This window comes from Pithys albifrons, chromosome 6, assembly GCF_047495875.1.
Source record: "Pithys albifrons albifrons isolate INPA30051 chromosome 6, PitAlb_v1, whole genome shotgun sequence".
NCBI classification, from domain to species: domain Eukaryota; kingdom Metazoa; phylum Chordata; class Aves; order Passeriformes; family Thamnophilidae; genus Pithys; species Pithys albifrons.
Window position 1 is genome coordinate 40622470 of NC_092463.1, and position 27975 is coordinate 40650444.

General features: G+C 39.0%; 1 protein-coding gene across 6 annotated transcripts in view; it reads right to left on the reverse strand.

Moving 5' to 3' along the window:
- CKAP5 (cytoskeleton associated protein 5) overlaps positions 1-27975 on the reverse strand; it is a 51933-nt gene that overhangs the window by 12888 nt on the left and 11070 nt on the right. For 4 of the 6 annotated variants that reach the window (XM_071558499.1, XM_071558496.1, XM_071558498.1 and 1 more), the window contains exons 4-31: positions 26812-27018; positions 23266-23437; positions 22270-22402; positions 21887-21990; positions 21403-21516; positions 21069-21173; positions 18521-18610; positions 18249-18413; positions 17369-17497; positions 16359-16541; positions 15363-15476; positions 14037-14147; positions 12890-12982; positions 12240-12425; positions 10480-10574; positions 9245-9302; positions 9036-9161; positions 8562-8698; positions 8232-8406; positions 7616-7729; positions 5397-5525; positions 4613-4807; positions 3842-3977; positions 2986-3074; positions 2110-2220; positions 1705-1830; positions 848-997; positions 264-467 (exon numbers count right to left, since the gene is read on the reverse strand). In XM_071558499.1, the coding sequence (XP_071414600.1) occupies positions 264-467; positions 848-997; positions 1705-1830; positions 2110-2220; positions 2986-3074; positions 3842-3977; positions 4613-4807; positions 5397-5525; positions 7616-7729; positions 8232-8406; positions 8562-8698; positions 9036-9161; positions 9245-9302; positions 10480-10574; positions 12240-12425; positions 12890-12982; positions 14037-14147; positions 15363-15476; positions 16359-16541; positions 17369-17497; positions 18249-18413; positions 18521-18610; positions 21069-21173; positions 21403-21516; positions 21887-21990; positions 22270-22402; positions 23266-23437; positions 26812-27018 (3751 nt within the window). The remainder of the gene's footprint in view (positions 1-263; positions 468-847; positions 998-1704; positions 1831-2109; positions 2221-2985; positions 3075-3841; positions 3978-4612; positions 4808-5396; positions 5526-7615; positions 7730-8231; positions 8407-8561; positions 8699-9035; positions 9162-9244; positions 9303-10479; positions 10575-12239; positions 12426-12889; positions 12983-14036; positions 14148-15362; positions 15477-16358; positions 16542-17368; positions 17498-18248; positions 18414-18520; positions 18611-21068; positions 21174-21402; positions 21517-21886; positions 21991-22269; positions 22403-23265; positions 23438-26811; positions 27019-27975) is intronic. The other 2 variants (XM_071558501.1, XM_071558500.1) reach the window with 1 other exon arrangement.

A 27975-nucleotide genomic window follows, 5' to 3' on the forward strand; every position in this document is an offset into this window, starting at 1 on the left:
TACAGCCTGCCCAGATCGCTCTGTAGAGCCTTCCTACCCTCCAGCAGACTGACACTCCTGCCCAATCACTGATGAAAATAAACAGTGATGAAAATAAATAGTGTTCCCAACTCTGAGCCCTAAGGAACACCACTCATGACTAGCTGCCAGCTAGATTTAACTCCATTCACAAAATATTTAGAAGGAGCATATTGCAGTATTTGATGGTATCCTGCTATATTCCTCATGAAAAATAAGGTTAGTTTCTGTAAAACAAATTGCACCTTTAGGATAAGATACGGGATGAAAGAGGATGCTTCATTTTCAGTGAGGTGATACTCCTCTTGACTCAGCAAATTGAAAAGCAGTTTAAGGTATTCAAGTGTTTTCATCAAAACACTTGTGTTGGTATCAAAGAACCGCAGGGTAACCCATTTTAAGATCAAATCCAGGCAGCTGATGACTCCATCTTTTTCACTTTCCAAGTGCTTGAAGGGAAAAAAAAAAGAAAGGTTACGCACAATCACATACCCACACTGTTAAAGAACAGTACAAAGAATAAGCTGCCTGATAAGACAGTCTACACTACTGGTCAATGCTTAGAACTGTAAGTACTCACTTTTAACGTATATGGCTTTTCTGAAATTCTAAGTGGTGAGGAAGTTTTCCCTTCCCCCAAGAAACAGTATTAGTACCAAATTCACCATACCCCTGAAAACTATTTCTATATATGTTTAGGTTTCAACTTCACAGAACAATGACTCCTGACTCCTCAGAGAATTTCCCTTTGATTTCAATTCAAGCAGTATCTTTCATAGCAGAGAATAATTTTAGAGAACATCATCTACTACTACAGATCCAAACTCACCTCAATCATAACAGCCAGTGCTTTATTGTGGTGCTGAAAGTCTGCATGAAACATTTCATCCTGTAGCCATTTGGCTACACAAGTGGACATCTGAGTTTTTAGCTGTTCAATATATTCATCACGGGGAGTAGTGAAATTCCATTTCAACACCTGTAAAAGGCAGCAATACCTCAAAGCAAGCAATAACTCTTCTCCTAAATGACTCTGCTGATTCCACATCTTTTAGTTCTGCTTTAGAATCTGTTTTCAAAGTCTTCTTATTGACAATAAGTAAGAGGAAAAATCAGTGGTGTTTGCTCACCTTCTCTGACATGAAAAATTTTCTTCATGTGGACTGGTTATCTTTAGGCTAACCATCTTAAAAATTACCACTTAAAGTGATTGTTTTTAAACTACAGACAGGCCTATCTACTAACAAGTTACAAATAGCATACATGTTTTCAGCAACAGAATTTCCCCACAAATGGCTAAGCAGGCCTGTTCAAAATAGGTATTTTGTATATAAGTATAAATACATTTACAATGTATCCTAGAACTGTGACATTGTACCTGAAAACAGTTGACTAAGCTTAATGATACTTCACAAATTTTGTGCATTTATACACTGTCATAAAAGCCAAAGTCTTTTATGACAGTGTATAAATGCACAAAATTTAGACATCAGAAATAAACACCACAGTAAGGCAGATATTGCCCTGTGAGATCCAACTGAAGAATCAGGTGATCAATCCAAGAGATGGACAGTGACTAGCACTTTCATGCCTTAGCACGTTTCACTCTAAATTAAAAACTAACAGGTAACATTAAAAAACCAAAACCTCCTTCGAAACTTGTACACACATTCCAATTTTTCTCACCTTCAGAGCTTTTTCTTCTTTCATCCTCTGTTCTTTCCCATTAGGGACTATGATAAAAATAGGACCTGATTTATCATCGTCTTCCTTCAAATTAGGCTTGCTTAGCACTTTCTTTCCTTGTACACCCTGAAAAAAGCATAGCATTAACAGGCAATACAAGACATATGTATGCCTCAATCCCAGCAACTGCAAGCGTTAGATACCAGCCAGCCTCATGCTGCCCACATGTACAAAGAGCCAGAGAGAAGCTGGAAGGAAAATGTTGATTAGAATTTTAAAAGTATGTGCTCTGCTGCTGTGGAAGCAATACCCATGACAGTGTGCACAGTAGTATCCTGTGAAATATGACATCACTCACCCAGTGTGCTAGTCACCCACACACACCTCTAAAACCCAGTGTGGTACCTGTTTGATAGACTGGCTCTTTGTCAGACTGGAACTGCCTTTGCTGAGGCTTGTATTAGTTTTGGATAGACTGGCATTACCCTTGGAGACATTGCTATTAACATTTGACTGCTGTAAATAAGCCACAGAAAAGTCTTTGTTGTTAGAGAGCTATTTACTCTTAGGTGTTACCATTCCAAACCTTTTAATGCATTCACAGCAAAGGCCTTAACTTGACCATCAGAGTTCTAACTCTCACAGAACACTGCATTGACTTCAGCAAATTACACCATCCTTCAAGGCTTGTTTTGCTCATTCTTGCCATGAATATAGACCTACATCAAATTTTCTTGCTACAGCACTACTTCAGACAATGGAGGCAACAGAACTGTAGAGCAATTTGGGATATTTTTAGTTATACATATAGGGTAAACTTCAAAGTTAATAGCAAAAACAAATACTGTAATGCAAAAGAGAAACCTAACCACAAATTAACTGTAATCAGTTGAGATTATCATGCTTTTAAGGATATTCCTTCCCTTTGCACTTGTGATTGAGAATATTTTACTCTTCATACTCTAAGGCGGAGACAAATTTCTTTTTAAATATGGGTTCAAAATTAACGTTCAAATATAACACTGGAACTGTAATGGTAAGAATGAATTCTCAGCAGCCCAGAATCAAGGAGGCCAAGCAGCTTTGAGACAGACTGCATTTGTGACAATACAGACTATAAGAAATAAATAAATAATGACAAAAAGAGGTGATGCTGTAAGTGATATGGGAACACCTGCCATTTCAGAGCTCAAGGACTATACTCTTCTACCTATAATACATTAACAAACCACAGCTATTAACTTCATAGAACTGCTTTCAGAAAAAAGGAAATTGACATACCTTAGTTTTAGAGGAGAGTCCTCCTGCTTTGGCTTTTTTTGGATCAGGCTTGGATTCCATGGTATTAGACCCCAAATCATCAGCAAGTGCTAGAGAAACAACAGACCATTTCAAGCTATCTACAAGGCCATTTTAGGTTATCAGTTTTCTGTTCTTAGGACAGAAAAAACTCGGTTGATGGATACAATATGCTCATTAGATGTCTGAGGATTTTAGACCCACAGAAGAGGTCCCTTAAATTCCATGTTAGCATATGAAGTTTTCATAATTAAGATCATCATATGTTAGCAAATTTTGTCATTTTCTAAATAATTTTAAAATGCAGACATATACTTTTCAGGCTAATGTCTAGAGCTGTAATTGCACCTGTTTTGAGCAGGCAAGCTAGCCCCACCAGAGAACTAAGGCAGGACTACATCTTCAAATCACTTGTCCCCTAATCCCATTACCCTATTTTGCATCAGCACAAGCAATCTAGTTGCCCTAGAGTAAACTACACTGGGGAAATGGTCTAAGTAAAAAAAAAAGTGAAAACATTTTAAAAAGGTATTACATTAAAATGAGATCAGTATTACAAAAAACTTCCCCCTGCAGCCCATGGGTTTTAACTTCAATTTTAAGTGATATTTTCAAATTTTGAAATAGAAGCTGACAGATGGTTGTGTGGAAGGGAAGCATCCTCCTACACTGGAAGCTGATTCAACTGCTAGAAAGACCAGAGAGAACTCACTAGATTACATAGTTCTTTGTAACCCTAATTATCCTCTTCACCAGCTAAGTTTCTTCCTCTGGAATGCCAAAAGGCTTCAAAACCCACCCTTTTCTCAGCTGTTTCCCAGAATGTAAGAGAGGTTACCTGATGCCGACTGGAATTTGGCTGGTGCTGCTCCCCCTACCGCTCTGGAAGAGGTTTTAGCAGGGGGAGCTGGTTTGGCTGGCATGTTGGCTTTGGCTTTCTCAAGCATGGCCAGCACCTGGTCTTTGGAAGTTGGCTAGAGAACAAAAAGGGGGGAAAAGAAAAGATAAATTTAGTAATGACTATCACTAATCTTTCTAATACAAGCCACAGACAAGGAAAACAATAGTTTGAAACAACTTATTCTCTGTTTAGCATCTTCCAGGATGCTTATCTTAAAACAATGGTCTCAGATACTTTTGTTCTGAGATAAAACACCTTTTTATTAAGTTTCCTCTGCAAGATCTATGGGGAAACATGCCAGTGAGCAATCTGCTCAAGGTGAGTGGTCCTATGAAGTCAATGGAATGCCCTACAGTTATTCTCCACTGAGGGGTCAATAAGCCAGACCAAATCACTGGAAGTCACAGTACAAAAGCGTACACCGGGACAGTAACTGGTATGGAAGCTATCTGCAGACTTTTTTCAGAAGAAAAGGAGAGTGAGTAAATATCACGCTTTTGAAGTGATAAACCTGTAGTGGCAGTAATCATTCTTGAAGTAGAGAAAGCTCTAACTCACAGCTTCCTGGTACTATTTTCAGCCTCCCTGAAAATATTCACTGCAGACAAGCTTACATGACTCAGGATAGCATATCATGAGACTGTGAATGTGACTTGTTAATATTCACTCATTCAAGGTCATTTTATCTAATCTTTGTGATAGAAATACCTTCAGCTTGCCAGTGGCTTTTGCCATCTTCTCAAAGCCAAGATGCATCATAAAGAACGGCAGGGCATCCTGTGCCTTTTTGCGCACATCCCCGTTTCGATCTTCAAGGCAGGAGTACAGGTGAGGCACACACAAGAGCAGGTCAGAAGGAACAGAACGCAGGGTAGGCAACTTCTCAGCCAACCAACCAAGAAGCTGAAAGAAAGTTTTAAAATAGAAGTTTTTGAAGAAGCGCTTGTAGGGCTCTGTCTGGCCACAAGACTCTGAGTAGTAGTCCCTTGCGTAACTCTGTGTGAGAAGGCAAAACCTACCCCAAACTTTCTCCAGACAAATATTCATAACCAACAACAACTTTGAATCAGTCAGCAACTACAAAAATTAAACATTAAGTACAGTATGTTAATACACAGCTATTGTAAAACTTGAAGCACAGCCTCTTAAAACTGCAGGCTGTTTCTTCCTTTTGAAAGCAGCAGAATTTCAGCTGCTCCTTTTAATGTCTCCAGTTCTGTTTGGTAGTGAATTAAAGGGAAAACACACTAGCACTTAAAGTGCTAATGAAAACAGACAAAAGTTTCATTTCAGAGGCACTGAAGTCTGAACGACAGCTATCATGCAGGAAGAAAGCTTATTAACCTTTTGAGGCTTAAAAATTTCATGTCAATACACAGACACAGCTACTTGTTTTCTCACAGAATTGTAGCATTGTGTGATTTCAGTCTCCACAGATAACAGCACATAAGGTTATTATGATTAGACACAAGTTTACTTGACAGAAGCCTACCTCTTGTCTTAGGAAAGGATTTTCTTTTTTGAGCTCCTCAGATAGGTCTTCCCCTTCCAACCACTCTTTCATGCCAGTTTGTTCAGCCCAGGCATTCACAGTTGCTAGTGCAGCAGCCCGAACGTTGTTCTGCAGGAAGAACAAGATTTAAGAAGAATAAACCTAAAAAGGTGTCAGAAGTTTACAACAGAAGAGGCAACAGTCATCCTTCCTACGAAAGGAAAAAGCTTTCACATCATGGGCTTTGAAACCTTTTTTATTCACTGCTAGAGAAGTCTAAAAGTCAGACAAATTTAGGTTTAATGATGCTATCAGCTGCAGCAACCACCAAATCAGACACTATATTCATCTACCATAATTTTTTAAAAATAAGTTTGATAAAGAGGGTCAAAAGATAGCTTTTTGGGAGCCTGACTCTCAAACAAGATAAAAAATAATGTTAGTGATTTACATAATGCTTAAAATGGACAGCACATTCATAAATCAAGGCAAGTGGGTTATCGAGCCTGCTATTAGGGCACTCTTATTTAAAACACACATGAGCAGGAGTCAAGCCAGGAACAGGGAAAGCCCTCTAACACCTACCAATTTCCATACTGAGTGTTTTTTCCATGCAAAATTTAGTAGAGCACCCTTTTTTGAAAGAGCTGTGTGAAGTTATGAGAAGCCAGATGGAATACATAACAATCACAGTTCTTTAAAACACTATCAGTCCAAACATGACTCTATATATGACCTTCTCCTGTAGGCCAAATTTCTGAGGAAAGCTGGTAATGCAACAGACTCATTTATGTTTAGTATGAATCAATATTAAGTGTAGAGGTAACATCCAGGCATGTATGTAAATGAGAAGGGTGCATCCTTGCAAATAACTTGTCCCATCTTCAATCTCATTGAGGAAAATAAGCAAATCATGTGCTGCAGATAAACTGATGCTCATCAGCCTCTCTGACACCTTGGTTCCCATCACCCAAATTTAATTTGTCTTCACTCATGCTACAAGTTGTTGACTTTCCCCAAATGTTCACAGGGTCCACTATAAACACACTGAAGTAGGGTGCAAAAAGGACTATCCTCATCTTCAAAACGTGGATAACTTTGGTCAACTAGATAAATCTTGCACTTGCAGCACTTAAAATTACTTCTGTAAAAACATTTGAAAGAACACACAATCTTCTGTCAGCATTATAGTTCTTACAATTAATGTTGATATTATGCATTTTAGTAACACTGTAAGTTAATCACAGTTAGTCTTAACCTTAAACCATGTCCTTGGAACTGAAGTACCAAGGTAGAGCTTTGAGCAAGCTGGTCTACTGGAAGGTGTCTCTGCCCATGGCAGTGGGGTTGGAACTAGATGGGATCACTTCCAAACTAAACAATTCTGTAACTTCACAATGGGAGTTTGGTGTTACCTCAAGACAATTGGTGAATAAAAGAATTCAACAGTCATGTAAAATCTCAGTTCTTGAAGACTCTTAAAGACTCAAAGAGAAAACGATGTGAACCAGAAGTCTTTTTATCCAGGCCTAGGACCAGTCCTAGTCCTCCACTGTCTGGGACAGGTAGATCCAGCTTCTGCTGTTTTTCCTACTCACATTCAGAGTAGAGACAACTGAAGTATTGCACCTCTGATAATTGTCAGTGACTTTTGGCACAAGACATTGGCACCTTCCCAAACCTCTTTCCCCCATTGCTTCAAATAGCTCTTTCCCATGGTCCTAGCTTTGATTTTGGCATGGCATCATCCTGACAAGCTCGACACTGACATTATATAAGCTTCAGTGGCAGTTGGGAGCATCCTGTATCTACCCACACGACTTCTGTACAGTGACGACAACAACATACACTGGAATCCACAGGGATATGCTAAAAGTTCTACAGGCATTACACCAAGCAAAGCTGTCCAGTGTCTATGGTCGTGTACTTTCAGAATTAGAAATATGCAGTCACCACATTTCATTTAAAAGCCAAATTATGACACGGACTGGGTTTAGTTACAAGCAGGAGAATACACCTCAAGCAGACTATATATTCAGGTACAAATTAGTATTTGAATAATACATTGTCATTCAGGAAGAACTTTTAAAAGAAATTGTAAGCTTCCAAAAAAGTTTTAACTGCCATCCATCTATCAAAAGCAAGTCCAAATAGCAACAGCTACTTTGAGGCATAGATCAGATATGGAAAAAGCAAAGAGATCTTGGCGATTGTCCTACCTTACTATCTCCTAGGACTGTAATGATGGGAATGCCCAAATTTTTCACATGCTGCTTGATATTGGGGCCCATTGCTGTTGCTAGCTGCTGAAGAATGCTCAGTGTTTGCTGCACCTGCACACAAAGAAAAATGGTTTTATTCAAAACAGTGTTACAAAAAACTTCCAAGTTACATGAGGAAAAGTGACACTGCTATATACCTTGGGTTTTCCTTCAGTTCTTGATTAATGACACCTGTTTCAGACTTCAAATTCATCACACAAATAAAAAAATACTTCCATATTATGAGCAAATTAAATTTCAACTAAAAATATTTTCAAACAAGGGATAATTCACTTGTGTCACAAGTGAAGCAATTATTCAAACATTTTTAAGATTTGCTTACATTACACTCGGAGTAAAGGCAGATTTTCCTTTCTTCAAAGGCTTCTTTAAATAAAAAGGCAAATATTTATAAAAATAGGCAAATATATGATTTATAAACACAGAGTACACTGTTTTCCAAATGCTGATTTCATTACATTGTAACAGACCAAGTAATAAGCAAGGTTCAGAAAACATAAATAACTGAAGTTCTAAGGTGGAAACAGTTGAAAGAGGATTTTGAAAAACATACCAATATTTTATTGGAATCATTGAGACGACTCTTCAAAGCAGCTGGAAGTTCTCCTATGTTTGGCTGTATAAACTTTGCTTCATTTAGTATGCTTGTCACTTCATCTAGACCTTCCTTTCTGATCTTCCAGTTTTTATCCCCAATCTTAGACACCAGTTCAGCTGTGATCTTATCGCTGCAAGAGAAAAACAGGTAAAAAGCCCATTTTCCTACTTACCCATCAGTATTTGAGTGCTTCAGCACCACAGATTTCTGCTTTAGAAAGCATTTACAAACAAAGTTTTGAATTGCAGTGAAGGTATATCTTCAGGCTACAGAATTCAAACCTACCCAATATCTGTTCTTGGCAAGAGATCCACAACATCATTCCCAACCTCCTCCTGTTCTTCTTCCTCACCATCATCCCCACCTCCTGCACTGTGCCTGGAAATGCCACGGGTTGGAGCTGGTGCTGTCTGCCCTTGCATCTGCAAGCAATACAAAAATCAGAAACAGCTATTTTACAATTTTTCATTTGACCTTAAAAATGAAACCACTTACATGATACAAATGCACTGGCTCAGGACAACAGACTTCTAAAACATTAGTATTAAAGCACAACCAGGAACTTTTGAAGTTCATAATGAAAAACACAATTATTGACACAGCTGGGCAGAATGACACTGCAGCTTTTGTGCACACCTTAAAAAATCTGGTTCATTTACAAAAACACAGGTTAGACCACAGTATTACTACAGATTCCAGCTACTGAAGTTTTAAAGTGGTTTTAGTAACACTTGGTAGTAAGAGAGCTACACTTCATACCTTTTCAAATTCTGCATCTATCTGGGACAGAAGGGCTGGCTTCTCATCCTCAAAAAACATTCGCAGAGGAGGTCCCACATAAAGATACATTACTCCCAGCAATGTAATGGCAGAAGTCCTCACAGCCTACCAGAAAAAGGACAAAAGCACTCAAGTCTTCAGAGTAAGGATTGATAGTAATTCAGAAATAACATTCTAAATTTACTCACCGGGTTAGTTGCAGCAAGAGCTGTCTTCACGTTACTGATGAAAGCTTTGACATTCAGTCTGTGGGAAAAAGATTTCTCCCATAAGCAAAATGCAACACAGGAAACACCACCAACACACAAAATCACCACATGTTAGAGAAAAAAAATGCCTGGAGACAGACATACTATTTGCTTACACGCAGAAGATATTTACACCTATAAAATATTATCACAGGTACAGTGTAGATAGTAGCTATTTAAATAATTACTGAAAGAGATCAGTTTGGAGAACAGCCTATGTATGAAAATCAATACAGTAAACATAACAATTTATATCAAAGTCTACTATTATTACAGCTAGAAAGTTTCTGGAACTACATTGGTACATGACTGCTAGGACTAAAATATTGAGGAATGAATTTAGAGTAATTTTAAGCGCCTGAAACATGGCTACATAATAAAGGGGAGGGTTTGTTGTTGTTGTGGTGTTTCTTTTGTTTTGTTAGTCAGGCTCAGGATCTCCCATAAAAAGGCACCAATTTCAAAAAGAAATTTACAAGAGAAATAAAGGAAAGTTTAGATTCCTGAACCTTGTGTACCATCTTTGCAGTCTCAAACAATGTTGTTCAAGTAACATATCTACGCACAGATTACCCTGATGTAAATACATTCTTTTTGGGGAATCTGTCAAAAAAAAGAGTTTACTTTCCAGACTTAATGTTACTATCCATTTAATAGCTGCAAAATACTTTAAGACAGTTATGGGACTGATTAAAAATTAAGGAATGCCACCCCTGGTTCTGGTGGAGAATCCATTTCTTACCCTCACAGTGCCAGATATGACAGCTATTTTGTTGGCTAAACCTTCACCCTGTTATCAGTCTCAAAACATCTCCCATGGAGAGCAAATAAGCATGCTGGTATGTACTCCTCTGTAGGCTGTCAGATTTGGGGTTTTTGTTTTTTTTTAAACTGTAACAGAAATGCAACACCACAGCTCCTTGCCCAGGCCACACGTATAGCACCTTAAGAAAAATACTCCTCAGAGAAGATCTGTTGATGAATAAGGCATCTAGTAATGTAATCACACCCTATTGCACTAGTAATGTGAGATGCTTTCATTGACAGAGCTGGAAGAGCACCTGATGGCGAGCATCAGAGTTAAAGAAACAAGAGTTGCGATGAACAAAATCTTAGTTCTAGATCAGAAACATTTTCATTCAAGTTTCTCTCAGCAATTTACTTGAAAGACTTACCCAGAAAAGCCAAACTCTTTAATTGCATTTGAAAGCCAGTTCAAAGTTTCTGACTGGTTTTTAGGATTCTTCTGAGAGAAAGCCATAGCCACAACCTGGAATAGAAGAGAGTTAAGTATAAATTTTCACTGGCAAAACAGACGACAAAGCACTGTAATAAAGATGTGAAGACACCTGAAAAAATACACAGAGCATTGCAAGTGAACAGAAAAGCTGGAGCAACATAAGAGGAAAAAGCAATTGTGTCACTGTAGTAGTGTACAATTGTAACTGAGGTGACCCAGAAGTTCCTGAAGTACTTAAAGGCAGTGAAAGACACCTTTATTACAGATGCATGCCTGCTCTGAGAGATACTGATCCATTACTCGTTATTACTGTGCCTTGGAAGATCACAGAACAGATCCTAGAAGCTGTGCTAAGGCACACGGAGGACAGCAAGGTGCCTGAGGCAGCACAGCTTCACCAAGTGCAAGTCCTGCCTGACCAACCACCACAGAAGGCCTTCTGTGATGGAGTGACCACATCAGTGGAGTTACAGATGCCACCTATCTGAACTTCTGTAAGGCCTTGGACATGATCCCCACAACACTTCTCTCAATTGCAGAGATGGATTTGATGGGTGGACTGTTGTGGATAAGGAAGTGGTTAAACAGCTGCATCCAGAGGATACTGGTCAATGGCTCAGAGTCCTGATGGACATCAGGGGTCTGTACAGGGACCAGTGCTATTTAATGTCTTCATCAATGACTCAAAGGGATTAAGTGCACCCTCAGCAAGTTTGAGATGAACAGTGTTGTGTGATGAGGTCAATACGCCTGGAAGATGGGATGCCACCCAGGGGGACCTGGACAAGCTCGAGATTTGGGCCTATTGGGATCTCATGAGGTTCAACAAAGCCAAGTGCAAGGTGCTGGCATCTGGGTCAGGGCAGATCCTGGTATCAGCAGAGGCTGGGGGGGTGGAAAGAGAGTGAGAATGCAGTCCTGTCAAGGAAGACTTGGAGGTACTGGTGGATGAGAAGCTGGACAGGAACTGGGAATGTGCACTTGCATCCCACAAAGCCAGTTATGTCCTGGGCTGCATCAAAAGCAGTGTGGCCAGCAGGCCAATGGAGGGGATTCTGCCCCTCTGCTCTGGTCTTCGGAGACCCCATCTGGAGTATTACATCCAGTTCTGGAGTCCTCAGCACAGAAAGGACACAGACCTGTTGAAGCAAGCCCAGAGAAGGGCCACCAAGATGATTAGAAGGATGGAGAACATCTCTTATGAGGAAACACTGAGAGAATTGGAATTGTTCAGCCTGAAGAAGAGAAGGCTCCAGAGTGATCCTTTTGCAGCCTTTCAGTACTCAAAGGCAGCCTACCAGATGACAAGAGCATGCAGTGATAGGAAAGGGGATTGGCTTTAAACTGAAAGGGGAACTGTGAATGCCCCATTCCTGGAAATGTTCAAGGCAAGGCCATGTTGGATGGGGCTTTGAGCAACCTGAACTAGTGGAAGGCATCCCTGGCCCATGGCAGAGCAGGGGAGGACTCAAGTGATCCTTAAGGTCCCTTCCAACTTGAAACATGTGATGATTCTATTTCTACTTTCATATGAATTATTTTTAACTTCTACCTCAGAAGCCACCTTGAGAGCAAACAACTTTCAAGCAAGAGAAAAAATAGAAAGATTTAGGATTAAGTCTTCAGATGGAAAGGACACTCCACATATTATTTCTGGTTTTACTTACAGAAAGAACACCTATGGTGCTTACTCACCTGTTCAGCAGTCCATGGTAACTGACACGCTTCTGCTATTGCTGTCATGGCTTCTTTTGCATTACTTCCACATTTCACATCACCAACCTTGTCTACAAGACCATCCAGCACAACCTGTGCTGAAGTTTTGGAGAAGTTTCCTTTCTGTGCAATCAATGCAACTATGTGCAGCTTCATTTGCATCACCTGGAATCCCCACAACAGCAAGAAAGTTACTCATGTCTTTCTGTATTTTTGGGCAATATGTATTTGTGGATAAAGACAAATGTATACAGACATGTTTTATATACATACATATTTATGTTTTTGTGTGATTATACACACAAAAATATGGATGTTCACACAAATACGCATAGTTACATTTATATATACACGACACTCTGCAGTCCTTATCTACTTTTAGAACTTACATATACACACATGTAAATTCACACACATGTAAATACACACACACATAGATACAAACATCCAGAGAATATGATGCTTGAAGATACTTAAGTCTCAACTGTCAGAATAAATAAAATCTTATTTCAAAGTTTATATTTCTCATTGATATAGACAGAACCATGGCCATGGTGTTATAACTGGAAACATAGCTTATATTAAGTAGCAAAAAAAGGACTGTTAGTTACCAAAGGATAATGTATTACCTGAAAATTTGTTTCCTTCCACCCAGGTTTCTTGGCCAACATTCTTACTAGGGCTTGGCAAGGCATTTCATTTCTCTCCATAAGCTCAACAGCCTAAAGGATAAGCATTAAGTTAGCCAGTGAGTCAAAAATCATACGAAACTCAAACCAAAGTTCTCAAACTGTCCTCTAAATACTTTCTTAATATTGAATTAAGTTGCAGAAATTCTCAGCATAAGAATTTACCTCAAGAGCCTTACTACAAGACCTGTTTTTACAAGGAGCCCATTTACAGGTACTGAGCCAACATTTAAACTAGAGCATTCACATCACTACATTTTGTATGTTCTTTAAAAAATGTCCTTAACAACTACTATAGGCCATTCCAGCTCTGAGAATTTAACACAACCAAAAAACAAACAAAAAACTCCAAACAATCCACCCACCCCTCAAAAAGCTGTTTTTGTTTAAAATGGGAGCATATTGTACACCTTTCACATTGAAATGCTGACTACATATCTGAGATTAACCCTGAATGCAATCTAAATTACTTTTCTCTACTTGTTACACTTATTGATTCAACAGAAAACGGTACATCTTCACATTCGAATAAAGCTGGCTTCTGCAGCAGCATTTCAGTGCAGTCAGTCACCATTTCTTAACTGAAGTTAGATACCTTTTCCCACTAAAATATTAAAACTCAGTCACCACTGTGAACATTGCTAATATTGCATAAGACTCCAAACATCAACTATCATAATCAATTGCTGTCTAACAAACAAACAGTAGGAACTTACTTGCAACAGATTTGGCCTAGTGATTGCAAAACCTTTTATTTAAACCTAGCTATCTTTGAGACCAAGCTTTAGAATTATTTGGAGTTTTAAAAAGACCCCTAAGTATCCTCAATCAAAATATGAGTATTTTTGACAAAAGCATAACTCTCTACAGTAACCCAAAATACTTACTCCACTATTGTTATGGAATTGAAACCACATAAGCCACTTGGCTTTTGCAAGTGTTGCTTAATCCATCTGTAGTGGTGCTGACATACCACTACTGCTAGTATGTCTTTCAGGAGAGTTACCAGGCCTAAAGAGCTGAAGAAATTATTACTTGTTTTGCTTTCCCTACCTGCCTCTCTTCTTATGAGCTGTGACAAACGTACCTTCTGAAACTCCTCCATGCAGGCAAGCCTCTCTTTCCAGTTACCACTGTCCAACTGTTGAATACAAGAAGCTGGCAGGACAGCAGCAGCTTTCTCTTCACATACTTCTATCTGCAGACAGATCAGAACAAGGTTAACACCCTGCTGGATCCCCTCAGAGGAGGGCAGGAGCCTTAAGGATAGGTGAGATACACTGAAATGACCCTTGTACTGTGGTGCATCTACAGAACATGAAAGAGCTTCTGTTGTAGTCTTGTAAAAGACTTTGTATGGGTTATAGTTAGGGGCCTTTTGGGTTCAGAAAGCTGCTAAATTGTACTGCAACAGAAAGGTAATCCCCCAAAGGATGATAAACTGTGCACACAGTCAAAAATAACCCTGAGTGCCAACTCTCTAGTTATAAAATCAAGCAGAGGTAACCCAAAATTTGCAAGGTAATTCGGTATGAAGTCTGAATAAACACTGACAGCAATGAATCAGTAGTTGATATGGGTGGACAGGAAAAGACTCTTCTGCTGCCATTTTAGCACAATGGAAAATTAAAGTTATTTAATAATAAAAATGTCCCTTGCTTCCCTGCTGTCTGTATCACCTTCAGGAACCACATACTCATTGTCCATTGCACAGCCAGCAATATAAGCTGGACGCATAATGGAAATTATTCATTCTAACAGTTAAAAAACTTGCAGATACATCTAGCAAAGCTTCAATAGCTTTTTCTGTTACTATTGGACCTACAGATATCTTAGTTTACCTGGTTCCCCACCAAGAAAGTAGGTACATACTCAACTAACATGCAGAATTCAGTAATTTTCTTTAAATGTAACTTAATATGAACAGCACAGAACAGACTTGCATTAGTTCATTTAATTATTACTGTATTTCACTTCAGGTTTCAATGTAAACTCCAGAATAATGTATTTTCGGGCTTTCAATGCCAGACACCTTCAGCAAGTCATGTATCCTGAATTGCATATGAAGTAGTCATCTCATTACCTTTTTCATTTGTTCCTAGTTCAGGGGCAACGATATATGCTATTATATTAGCATGATTTATTGCTTTATTTATTTTATATGGCCTGGTAACAACAGCCTGAAGAACAAGTGTATTTACCAAAGATCCATGTCACCAGTTATGAATTTATCCATATTGCTTTCCCTTCTCCTAAAAAAAGGCCCTCCAACAAACCAAATAAACAAAAGCCCACCACCAGCAAAAAACCACACCCCAACTTCAGTGAAAAACTTTGTAGCAGCTGAAGAACTGATTAACCAAAGCTGCAATCATAGAGGATTTTGTATTTCAGAGAACAGCAGAATACTCACAGATAGCTCTGATTCAAATATTTCTTTGGTCTCAGGACCCTTCTTGCCTTTAGCCCCAGCAACTCCTGTACCTGCAGCTGCAGCTGGTTTGCCTTTCTTGGGTGGGGCCCCAGACTAGAAAGATAATGGGCAAGTTAGCCAAAGATCAAACACGTCTCTAGTTCAGGCACCAAAAAGAACTGCTGTTGGTCCACACTTCTATATTCTAATGTCAAGAAAATACATATCTTGGTTAGCTTAACAGCCACAGGCAAAGAAATAGTTTTCTGCTAAAGCTTATTTAATTTAATGTTGTTTTCAGACTACAGGTTTTAAGAAACACATACAGTAAAAACAAGACACATAAAACACTTAAAGATGAAATGGGAAAGAATGTATGTATTTGCAAAGGTTCAGGAAATAATCAGTTTATCTCTATATACTCCTATGGTTACTGATTAGATATTAAACTTGCAACTGGTGTCTCTTTCTCAGGTTACCAGAGTATCAATAGATTTCAAAAGGTATGAAAAGTCACTTCCAGGCAATCCACACAGAGAACTAAGTAGCATATTATAAAGACCATCTATAGTACTACTTAAGTCAGTTTTCAAAATACAAAGAATAATTTTGAAGAAATATATGCTAATGGTTCAAATTATTTAAAAATAAATAAAGGCACAAAACTAAAAACATTGCTGAAGAGAACACCCAATACTTAATTAGTAACCTTGATAGTTACAATAAGAGATGTTGACTTCAGCCAAGTATTTACTGTATCACCAGAGAGCACATTGGTGTCACAACATCTGAGGCTCCTCTGAATGCCTCCAGTAGTTTATGCCTATTTCAAAATCAAAACCTGGTATTAAGACATAAGGAACAATACAGTTTGTATCATTAAAAACAGAGATTTCATCAAGTACATTCTCAGAAAGTCCCAGATTCTTTTTGCTGATAGGCTCATCTACTCCTGCAAAAGGACAGTGATATCCCAGATGGAGGGTGATCTCTTACCTTCACAGCAGATGCTTTTTTCTGTGGTCCTGGTTTGGTTGCCGAGTCTTTTGTTTCTTTGTCTCCCCCAGGCCCTGGAAGAGCAGCAGTCTTTCCAGCAATAGGTTTGCCTTCTCTTTTATCAGCAGCTCCTCCTGTCTTTTTACCATAGACTAGTTCTACCTTCTCAGCACACTCTTTAATCTGCCAGCAGCGGGGAAAAAAGAGGGAGTGGGGAGAAGCCATTTAGCTACGACAATTGGATGCCCAGGGCCCCTTCTGCCAAACTTGACTGCTCTAGAAAAAACTTGAAAAATCTAAGTTGTTTACTTCACAAAGTTTTGTTGTCTTACATTCCTTACCATAATAAAGTTAACCAGTCAATGGCATCAGCCATCCCTGTATTGCCAGAATAATTTTCCTAGTTCAAAATGAAGTGCATTTATACACAGAGAAAGCCTTGATGTCTTCCTGATATTTAGCGATGCTCTAAAGACTAATTTTTAGCATCTTAAATTATAAAATCTTTCTTCAGTAAATACACCTGGCAACTTACAAAAAAGTTCCAAAACCAAAGTTGTTGGAAAGTAAATCTTGAACAGCAAATCCTGTCTAGTAATACGGAATTAGACCATATGGTTGTGACCTAAAATTTCATTTTGGACAAGGAAGTGTTCAAAACCAAACAAAGGTCCACAGACAACCAAGCAAACCCACAACCCACTCACAGATAATACAGCCTTGAAAACAAACAGCTACTTAATGTAAGAATGGTAAGGTGCAATGTTAGCATATTAATGCACTTTAGGTAGAAGTAAAAATAAAAATAAAATAAGAGCTTGAAAACCTATAAAGGAATAAGATTTTCAGATTCCTTTCAACATCAGTAGCATTTAAATAAAAAATAAATTTAAAAAACCTTAGTTAAAAGTCACTAGGCTAAAGCACTCTCTTTCATCTTCTCTAGCCTAAGATGCATCTTGCAAGGCTAAATAAGGAGCATTTTTTACAACATTTGTAACAATACTCACTCGATCAAGCTTTAGTTTGTCTACATCTGCTAGAAAAGGATTCACAGCTTTTTCTCCAGCTACCTTCAAGGCAGTGCCTAAAGCTTCAAATCCAGCATCTCTTACTTCAGGAGCAGAATCATTGATATGCTGCAGAGAAAGACAACTTACCATGGGACTCACATTTCATATCTAAACATCACCTATATAGTTCCCCTTCCCTTTTTTAAAATCTACATCTACTACAGAATAATCCCTAACACTCCACCACAGAAAGGAAACGGTTTTCCTATGTGCTGACAAATTCTATTGTTTCTCAGGTACTCCTATTTTCCCATCTTTGGGCCATTTACACAAGAAGAGGTCAAACATTCATGCTTTAATACCATGAAAGTTCACAAAAAGTTAAGAGTTCTGCAGTCTTGTAGAAATGTCCATTTTTTTAAGCCAGGGATATCTCCCATAGGAAGGACAGGAGTATTTTGCAATAAGAAAAAGGTATATATGATTATCATTTACACTGATAAATGCTGTAGTGTCACTGCTATGTGTGAATCGATGGTTCATGCTGACTGGTGTGTAGCATTCCAACAAACACCTGCTACAGACGTCTGCAAGAAGCAAGTGACAGTGTCTAGAAGTTTAATAGTTGCAAATCACTGTCTTAACTTATAGAAACTTAAGGGAGTCTACAGCTTCAGAAAGGTTAAGAAAAAGGAAACGATATTGTTCCCTTGACTGACAGCTGCCTTCAAGTTTGACATCAGTCAAAACTGAACCCAAGGACTACACAGCACTGCCCCTTGCACTACCAGAAGGGTCGTTCTCCCAGAACAATCCAATGCTTCAGAACAACAGTGCTTGAGTCAATGTCAGAAGTACCAACTGCTCCTGATCTTACCTTGAGAAGTGCAGCACAGAAAGGTTTTAACAGGCTTTTTGGCAGCGTAGAAGGTGTGCAGTGTCGGAAGCTTCTTGCAATAAAGAGAGATGTTTGTTGTTTAATTGTTGGGTTTTTGTTGTCCATGACTGCCAAAATATCTTCACTTAGGTTCTGCAATGTGGTCTACAGTGTTGAATAAACAAGTAATTAATTAGTTTCATTAAAGAGAAAAGCAAATCAAAATTAGGGACCAATTCTCAAACAATAGGAAAACTTTCACTCATACTTACTGTAAGAAAGATTGCATCAATGGCCTCCTGCAGTGCCTGCACTACTTGAGGCTTCTTCTCTTTAAATTTCTCCAGGATTGTTGGAACAACCTGTGGAGAAGGGAAAACAAAAAGTCAATCCCCTCCCCACTAATACATCTTCTAAGTCTGAGAGTCTGCTCCCTAGTACCTTGCAGAGATGCCAGTAATTCAAATATCCCTGCTGTCTCCCTCCACGGGTACACAACAGCAGTATGAACTAATTTTTCTAGCTGATCTCCAATATTAAATTCATTCCAGTCACTCTATTAACAAACACAGATTTTTTTAATAATTTCATAGCAAAACTGAACAAAAACTGGATGTGCAAGTCCATAAATTACAGATTAATGCTCTGACTCTACTGGTCTGGAATACAGAGCAAAAGAATGGAAATGAACAACTACACAACACAGTAGTGCTGTGCTTTCATACTGTAAGAACCCAAAAATGCATATAACCTGTGCTCTCTTTCCCAGCTTTCTGACAGCACTAAGAATGGTTCATTAGGAAGTCCTCATCTGACCCATAGGCTGACAAGACTATGATTCTAAAGCAACCTGAATCCTCTACAGCACTGTTGTTCAGACCTGTTACCTTGAAAAAGCACACCTGACACTAAACTATGCCATACTGAAATTTGACAGCAATTTCTACCTAATCTAGATGCTCAGTCACTGTTGAAAAACAAACAAATATAATATTTGAGGAGTGGAAAAAAAATAAAGAACTATTCATCAGACATTGTCATGTGCCAGCAATATGAGCAGGTCCATTTAAGCATGGTCTCTGTAACAGTAAGAACTTCCGTAACAAGCCAGAAACACGCACATATTAGTGGTGGAAGGCAGGGTACTTTCTAGATTTTCATAAGCATAACAGCTCACAGCCTAGAAGCAGTCACATGCCTTACAGAAGTTATAAGCTCTTGCATAACACAAAATAGATTTGCTTTCTCCTCAGAAGCTGCCTATGGGACCTCAACCCTCTGTAACACACAGTGACCTAAGCTCAGGTGGTATTCTTTCTCGGGTTGCAGCTTCCAAATTCCCCATTCACAGACTTCAGCACTCAAAAAACTTCAGTTAACGCAGACTGTACCATAAAGGCCCTCATACTTGCTACTGTAGGTGCTGGACACACCTAGGACCTACAGGGAACAAAGCTGAAAGAAAGAGATACTTAAAATCATTAAGCCTCTATTTTAGAAAATGCTGACAGCCAGGATGAGTACTTAGAAGCTATGTCCCATGGGAGAGGGAGGGAAGGAAGAAAAGCCAGTCCAGGGCTACAAATGCAGTCAGAGGTGAAGCTGATGCACTCGATTACAGTGAGTAATATGGTTCTATGCAGGACTTCATCACTCTTGTTTGAGCATGGACTGCAAACTAACATTACAGTCCTATATTTAGATAAGAGTTTCTAACAATCCCACAATTGTAGCAACAATTCTGTTTTATAACACTTCAATGCCCACTCTCAGGAGAAGTCTGTATCTTCCTCACAAGTGAATAAATCCAGCAAACAAAGTGAACAGGTAAACAAGTACGGAGATTATTCACTTCATGGCTGCCATTACAGTATTGAAAAAGTCAATTGTCTCAACACCATTTGCTTGGCAACCACGGAGCTACACCCTTATTTTAGAAGCTTGGCTTTTCAATACTGACTCTATAGCTATGAGGATTAACGTGTAGAAATCGAGTATAAACTGATGTAGCAAGTGCTTCTTACAACTACAGACAGCTTTCATAATCAAAGACTGCCCAAACTGTTGGTCAGAGTTCAGGAGACTTGGATGTTCCTGAAGTAGAGAGATTCAGTAACTTCCCAATTGAAATACAACACTATTGGCAGCCAGGGACATCAGTTCTCTCTGTCTCTAAGCTCTAACCCCAGCACTCTTGCTTATCACAGGAAAAATATGATTGAGCAGCTTAAAGAACAGAGCAACAGAGGCTTGAGAAACAAGTGAGAATTGCAACTACATCACCAGAATATTTTGGTACCAAAGATCTCAGAAGTTCTGGTTATCTAAAGCAGACCAAGAACACTAACACAAAAAACAGACAACAAAGAAACAAAACATCCACCACCTACCTCCCCCACCATTCGGAAAATCTAGCCAACATAAAACACCAGGAAGCTGCTAAGTAGAACTCTGATTCAGAAGCTATTTTTTCCACTGTGGCCCACAAATGCACTTCTGTGGGTGTATCTCTAGGATGCGGTAATGTAAATAAAGTTCATCTCATGGCAGAATAATTCAGAGTTTTCTTAGTATAGAAATTTTATATTGCAACAGAAAACTTTATTTTGCTGAATATGAATAAAGAAGGTCCTTTCACACTTGAGCTGCAAAGACCTTGGCAGGTATTTCAATGCTTGCTCCTTCAAGGGGTACGTAAGCATTCATACTGTACAAAGAATACCTTGGAAAGTACTGAGGTTTGACGGGGGGGGGGGGAAATAAAAGAAAACAGATGTCCAGCATCAACAGAATCAGAAAAAAGTACATACTCTTACTTACATGCCCTGCATACTGTCCAAATTTCTTTCGGAGGCCAGTGGCTAGTCCAGCAAGGCATTTGGCAGCCAAAGCAACTAACATAACATTTGTATCTTTTCCAACAACCTGAACAAAAAAAACAAACCAAACAAACAATCTTAAAGACTGAAAATCCAAGTTTTGGAGACATGGAAGAATTTCTAAGCATACACAGCAGGCCACAGATTGGGTTATTTCCAACACTTTTTCAGCTAATAATTTTCTACTCAGGAGTATTATCTCAAGTTTAACTTTTAAACTATAATATAAATAAATTAAATATATATATATGAGCATATCAGGTTTTATTTATTACCTTTTTGAGAGCTTTTACCAAGTCTGCATAGTCTCCTGATTCCAGCTTTGGATTTTTCACTAACAGTTCAACAGCTTCTAGAGCTTCTTTCCTTTCTTGCCACTTTTTTGCTTCCTGCAGAGTAAATAATTTACATTAACCTATAAATACAAACAGTTCTAGAGAAGCATAATTGCCCCAAACCAAAGATTAAAAATCTTAAATCCATCCTGAGAAAACCAAGATCTCCCTGCAGTTCAACATCAGTAATTACAATGAAATACAAAATACAGTCCTTTCCCAGAAAATACCTCAGCTCCTTAAAATTACAGTTTTCTTGCTAAGTTCAATTGTGAGACTTATTTATGAGTGTATATTTCATTTACACTAGTTTGTTATTACCCATGCAGCACTAAAGCACACACTGCAGAATGTTTGTAAGTCTTAAGTCTCATCAGCTCCACATGCCACAGAATTAACAGGTAGTATTTAAATTTATGCTTACTATTTTCTCATAGAAGTCTTTGGGAAGCTTGGAAAGAATTTCTACAGCTTCAAGCAACTCATATGCATCTACCTGTGGTACAGTCTCTTCCTCATCATCACCTTCTGCAACCAGGAAAGAAAAATATAAACAGAGTGACACAAAACTCTGGCTGGAGCATCATCTAAGGCTCAATGTTTGCAAAGTGCTATCAGCAGTTGTGATTTTGCTCTTTCAAAGGACAGATACTATTTCATTTAAAGTTTCTGTCCCAGCATGTCCTGTGGCACCCCATACATTTTGCACCAGTTTGAGTACAAGCTCCTTACAATTTAACATATTCCTTCACCAACTCTACACCAGTAATATACTTTTCAATGGAGTTCAGAGATCAAACAGTTTACCTCCATCTGCATCCCCTCCAACTGCCTGCTGCTGCTCAAATTTTGCCTTCAGCTCCTGTTGGGAACGCAGGAACCTGGTCTGCCTGGGAGCAGCTGATGACACTTTGATCCACTCTTCTTCCAGTTCTTTTAGCTGCCAAAAGGGAGAAGAGTCACTGTATTGGAGACATTATGTACATACACCAAGAAAAGCAACTCATTACAGGTTTCCCATTTCAAAGCCAAGATCGCTGCCTTCCAAGTTCTTTTTCCTGTCATTAAAGGAGTAACTTCCCATTCACATTCACTGTTCAGAAGATTTTGTCTAAGTATACCCACAGAATAGAATACTACCAATGCAATCATTTACATAAGAACAAACTGTAGAACAGTCAGAATGCTGTGGCCCCTCTGTACAGGCTTTGAAAATGGCTGAGCATGAAGGAAGATCTCCATTACAGCCATGCTATTATTACACACTACAGCTAAGATGAAACAAACATGCTGAGCTACTTTTGATGAAACAGTCTAAGTTTTTTTACAGCAAGCTACTGCTTTCCACATGAACACAATTAACTGAAGTGGGTAGGAGGGACTGATGCATATTCCATCATAATGCAATGCCACTTCCTGAAGTGGAACAGTCACATCCTGAGCACCATCACAAGTATGAAAGGATGTACAGAGGAAAATATTTCACGGACAAAAAAATTGCAAATGAAAATGGCTGACTCGAGGACTTTCAGTGCAGGGGTCTTTTATAAGGGCAACCATTCTACTAGTCAATCCCTCTCCTCAGTTTCAATACGACCATTCTCCCCACAATGTATGTTCAGAGCAACATAACATTGTTACAATTTCCTTACAGAGACTGACTAACATTTTGGGCAAAGTTATTGGAAGCTAAAAAGCACATTCCAGCTTTGATTTTAAGATGACCCAACACCACCAAATCAGGAAGGGCAAGCATGAAAGTGTTCCATCAAGTGTTTGCATACAGAACAACTTTCTGCCTACCTGAACAGAATTTATGTTCTGCAATGGAGGTCTCAAAGCATCCCTTATCCAACGGTAGATCTCCACAGCAAGGAGCTTGGCTTCATCTCGAACAGCCTTTTCCCGAGATTCAAAAAGTTTTGGCAATACTTTGATGATTGGCTTCAGTGAAATGATTTTTGAACCAAATTCACTGAAAGTTAAACACATGGAATAGCAGCATCAGCATCCAGAAGAAACCAGGGAGTGATTCACAAATAACAACTCATTTTTAAAAAGCAAGTCTTCCAGTGCACATTTAGGGATTGTGTAATTGACTCAAATCATTATTATAGCTATTATTTTGTGATGCTACTGAGCTACTGTAAAATTTAAAGAATACTTGCCCTATCAAAATTACCATCCACACCCATCTTGGAATTACAAAACCAGGCCTCTAAAATTACTTCAAAGCACTTAATCCAATCTGATGCTTAAATGTACCCCCTTGATAGGTGGCAAAGGGGTGGAGAAAAAAAGAAGAAAGCTGTCCTTAGAACAAACTTCCTATGACCTACTTTTCTTTTTCTTTTATCAGAACAGAATCTCCTTTGTCTACCCTTGGAGGCAAACTGCACTAAAAGCATTAGTCACTTTTCCACTTGTTGGACCAGATAATTACAGTGAGCCTGGGTCATCTTCACACAAAATATATGTGTTGAAATACGTGCCACTGGAAGGACATATAAAACAAGTTTCCCCAGCAAACCATCCTTCCTTGTCAACAGATTCTACATGTTGTTGAACTCAATACACAAAACTTCCTATTTCAGTCACTGACAAACGAGAATACAGGAACTTTCTTTTCAAACTCATGGTAAACTTCACTGCTATAGTTAAGGTATCATATCAGCACCACCTCAAAAGCAATAAACTGTTTTGATTCAGAAGCATTTCCTCTTCAGAATTCTGAATTAACCCTTCTATCAAGCACACTTCTTATGCTTCACTCCAATCAAGCTCCACATGAAGAAGTCAGTACAAGAGGCTGCTCAAGAACTAAAATTTATATGTCTCGCTTTCTAGAAATTCTAGTGCACATCATTGTATTGCCACACCCAGCTTGAAAAATATTAAGCATTAAAACTTTCAAAAGAGATCTTGGAGGCAACACAATTTAAATGCAGAATATGAACAAATGAGTTGCCCAAGATTTTTATTTTCCTATAATGACTCAAAAAGAAAGCATATTGGGACAAGTGCCTGTACAAACTTATGTAAATTAGATTATATGAATTAGATAAGAATAACAATACAAGAAAGAACTGAAACCTTGGCACAAGATAGAAAACACCAGAAGCTAAACTAGTTCTGCATTCAAGTTACCCACCTAGGTACAACATAAATAAATTTTGTTGTCAATGCAGAAAGCCTGTCACAGCACAAGTCAAATTCAGGTAGCAACACAGTTCAGAAAGAGTTTAGGCCCACAGGGCTCCATGAAAGAATTCGATCTTAACATCAAAAATAATAAAATATTGCACATAATCAAAAAAGCAGATGCAGCACATTTTACAGGAGTGGGTAGTTGAAAGATCCTGGGGATGGTTATGCAGGTTTCTAATTACACTGTGTTGTTAAAAGGGCATTTTACTAGATTAGGCAATTTAAAATAGCTAAAATACATTCTTAAATATGGGACAGTGGCTTCACTTAGCAGAAGCACAGGTAATGTGCTAAGCCCAACGCTTTGACCTTTTACAGACACCTGGAACAGGCTAACAAGGACTATCTATATATATGTGCCTCAGCAAGTCCTCTAAAAGATACACAGCATAAGACACTCTCCGTGTACATTATACAGTTTTCACATGAGCTACTTTATTCAGAAAAGTGTTCTGTCCATTAATTCCAAAACTATCTGTTTCCTTTAAAAAAAATCCTAATGGACAGTGAATTATATATACACCAAGTCTAAGAATTTTATAAAGCCCCAGTATTTTTTACTCAAAGGCAGCAAACACACTTGATGTGGAAAATCTATTACTGAAACCTAATACCTCATCTTAATTTGAATTTGGCTTTTGAGGAGCATTATCAGCTTACTTTTAATAAGGTGGGGTTCCACAGCGTTCCACCTTGGGCCCTGTGCTCTTCAACATCTTCCTAAATGACCTGAACACAGGACTGGAAGGGTTACTAAGCACATTTGCAGATGAGACAAAACCCAGAGGAGCTGCTGACTCCTGGAAGGCAGAGTGGTCCAGCAGAGAGACCTTGACAAATCAGAGGATGGGCAACCACCAACCATATGAAGTTCAACAAGGGGAAGTGCCCGATTCTGCACCTTGGATGGGGCAACCTTGGATGTACAGACAGACTGGGAACGAGATGCTGGAAAGCAGTGCCATGGAAAGGGACCTGGGGGTCCTGATCAATAGTACGTTGAATATGAGTCAGCAGTGCCCTGGCAGCCAGAAGGCCAACCCTGTCCTGGGGGGCATCAGGCACAGCATCGACAGCCAGTCGAGGGAGGGAACTGTCCTGCTCTGCTCTGCACTGGGGTGGCCTCACCTTGGATATTGTGTGCAGTTTGGGGTGCCACAATATAACAAAGATATTAAGGTATTAGAGACCATACGAAGGACGGCAGCGAAGATGGTGAAGGGCCTTGAGGGAAAGCCATATAAAGAATGACTGAGGTCACTTGGTCCGTTCAGCCTGGAGAGGAGGAGACTAAGGGGAGACCTCACTGAAGTTACAACTTCCTCATGAGGGGAAGAGGAAGGGCAGGCACTGACCTCTTCACTCTCATGACGAGAGGGAATGGCCTGAAGTTGTGTCAGGGGAGGTTCAGGTTGGATATTAGAAAAAACTTCTTCCCCCAGAGGGTGGTTGGGCACCAGAACAGGCTCCCAGGGCAGTGGTCCCAGCACCAAGCCTGACAGAGTTCAACAAGCATTTGGATGATACTCTCAGGCACATGGTGACTCTTGGGAATGGTCCTATGCAGGGCTAAGGGTTGGACTTGATGATCCCTATGGGGTCATTCCAACTCGGCGTATTCTGTGATTCTGTAATTATTAAATGGACAATGGAAGCTTAGTGTGCAATGAGTGGGGTTTTCTAAGCTTTCTTCTAAAAACACACACTGTGCCCAACTAAACATACTCACATCAGTGAGGAAAACAGTGTTTTTAAGAAAAAAACTAAACTATATTTTAGTTTTCACATGCATGAGTTTATTTCAGGTACTCAGAAGAAAAGGCTCACAGTCTGGAACAAGACACACTAATGTTCCCCTTCTTTCAGAGGTCTATTGTGACAATCTAAGTTTGGTAAACAGCTACCACGAATCAAAGAGATCTGGATGAAGCTTGCACAACATAGACAACTCTCACATCTAACAAATCCCATGATGCTCTGAACTGTTGTCAAAGAGCATCAGTTTAGGAAAGATGCATCCTATTCAATAGTAACAAGGCCCTGCTAAAGACTTTAGCAGTAAATTAGCCTTTACATATTGTTGAGGTGAAGAAAAAGGAAAGAAGAAAACAATAAAAAAAACCCCATGAACTAAAAGCTTACCTTAGTGCTTTCCTCAGTGTCTCTATACATGCTACTATGATTTTCGGGTTTTTGTTGTCCAGACCCTTTAGTAATTCTTCTTGTATCGCCTCTCCTTTCTCGATTTCTATATACATTAGACATATATCCAGACCCAGCTCTTTGGCTCTGGCTTTTGGCTGATTGAACACCTTATTTACAACTCCAGATGCTACTTCTCCGGTTGTCCTGAAAGATGAGAGAGTATTACTTTTGGAACGTTTATGTCAATTAAGTGTTTTACACCATTATCCACAGAAAAAAAAGCACACACAACAGTAAAACCAGATTAAAAACCAGCAAGTCCTCACATAAAAGGGACTAAATCCTAAGATAACTTTGAAGGTAATAACCTTTTGTAAGGGACAACTTCAGCCTCTAGCTTAATCAAAACAACTCCTGCAGATCATGGTTAACAAGTTTCTAATAGCAGACCACAACAGTGAATAGCAGACATTCTCTGAAGTGCATTAACACACACAAGTAGAGGTTCACAAATAAATGCCATCTCCTGGAACTGTGTATGTTAGAGTCAACATATTGCAACAGTACTTAACCCCAGCATAGGATTTTACATATGTTTCCAAGCTTCAAATAAATTCAATTATTTACACCACTTTTAAATCAAGGAATGTGCAAGGTTGTTAGGTTTTTAAACAAAGCTCTGGGTTTGCTTTTTAATAAGACTTTATTCATGTTATCAGGTCACACAGTCAGAGGACCAGCATACTAATCTAGCCTGTTAGGTGCCTTCCTTTCAGTCTCAAGATAATGGCCTATTTCATGGGCTAAACAGAGAAGTACTAAAAAATATCCATGAAGAAACTGGCAGGTATGAAGATTCATATCTGGTTAGGTTGGATGCAACACCACATAAACATAACTACATTTTATTTCATGTACAAATTACACAAATATCCTCCTGGAAAAAAAAGGCTCCCTGTACAGATAAACTGCTTTAGTCAAACGAGAACAGGGGTTCCACTTCCCAGCCCCTACACCACCACATTACTGATTCACTCTCTTTGCCATTTCAGACATTTTTGCTACTGCCTCTAATAGCTCCTTAGAACATTGTAAGCAATTTGTGACAGGTTAATATACACACAGAGGACATCTATAAGGAAAGCTTGCTGCTCCCAACAG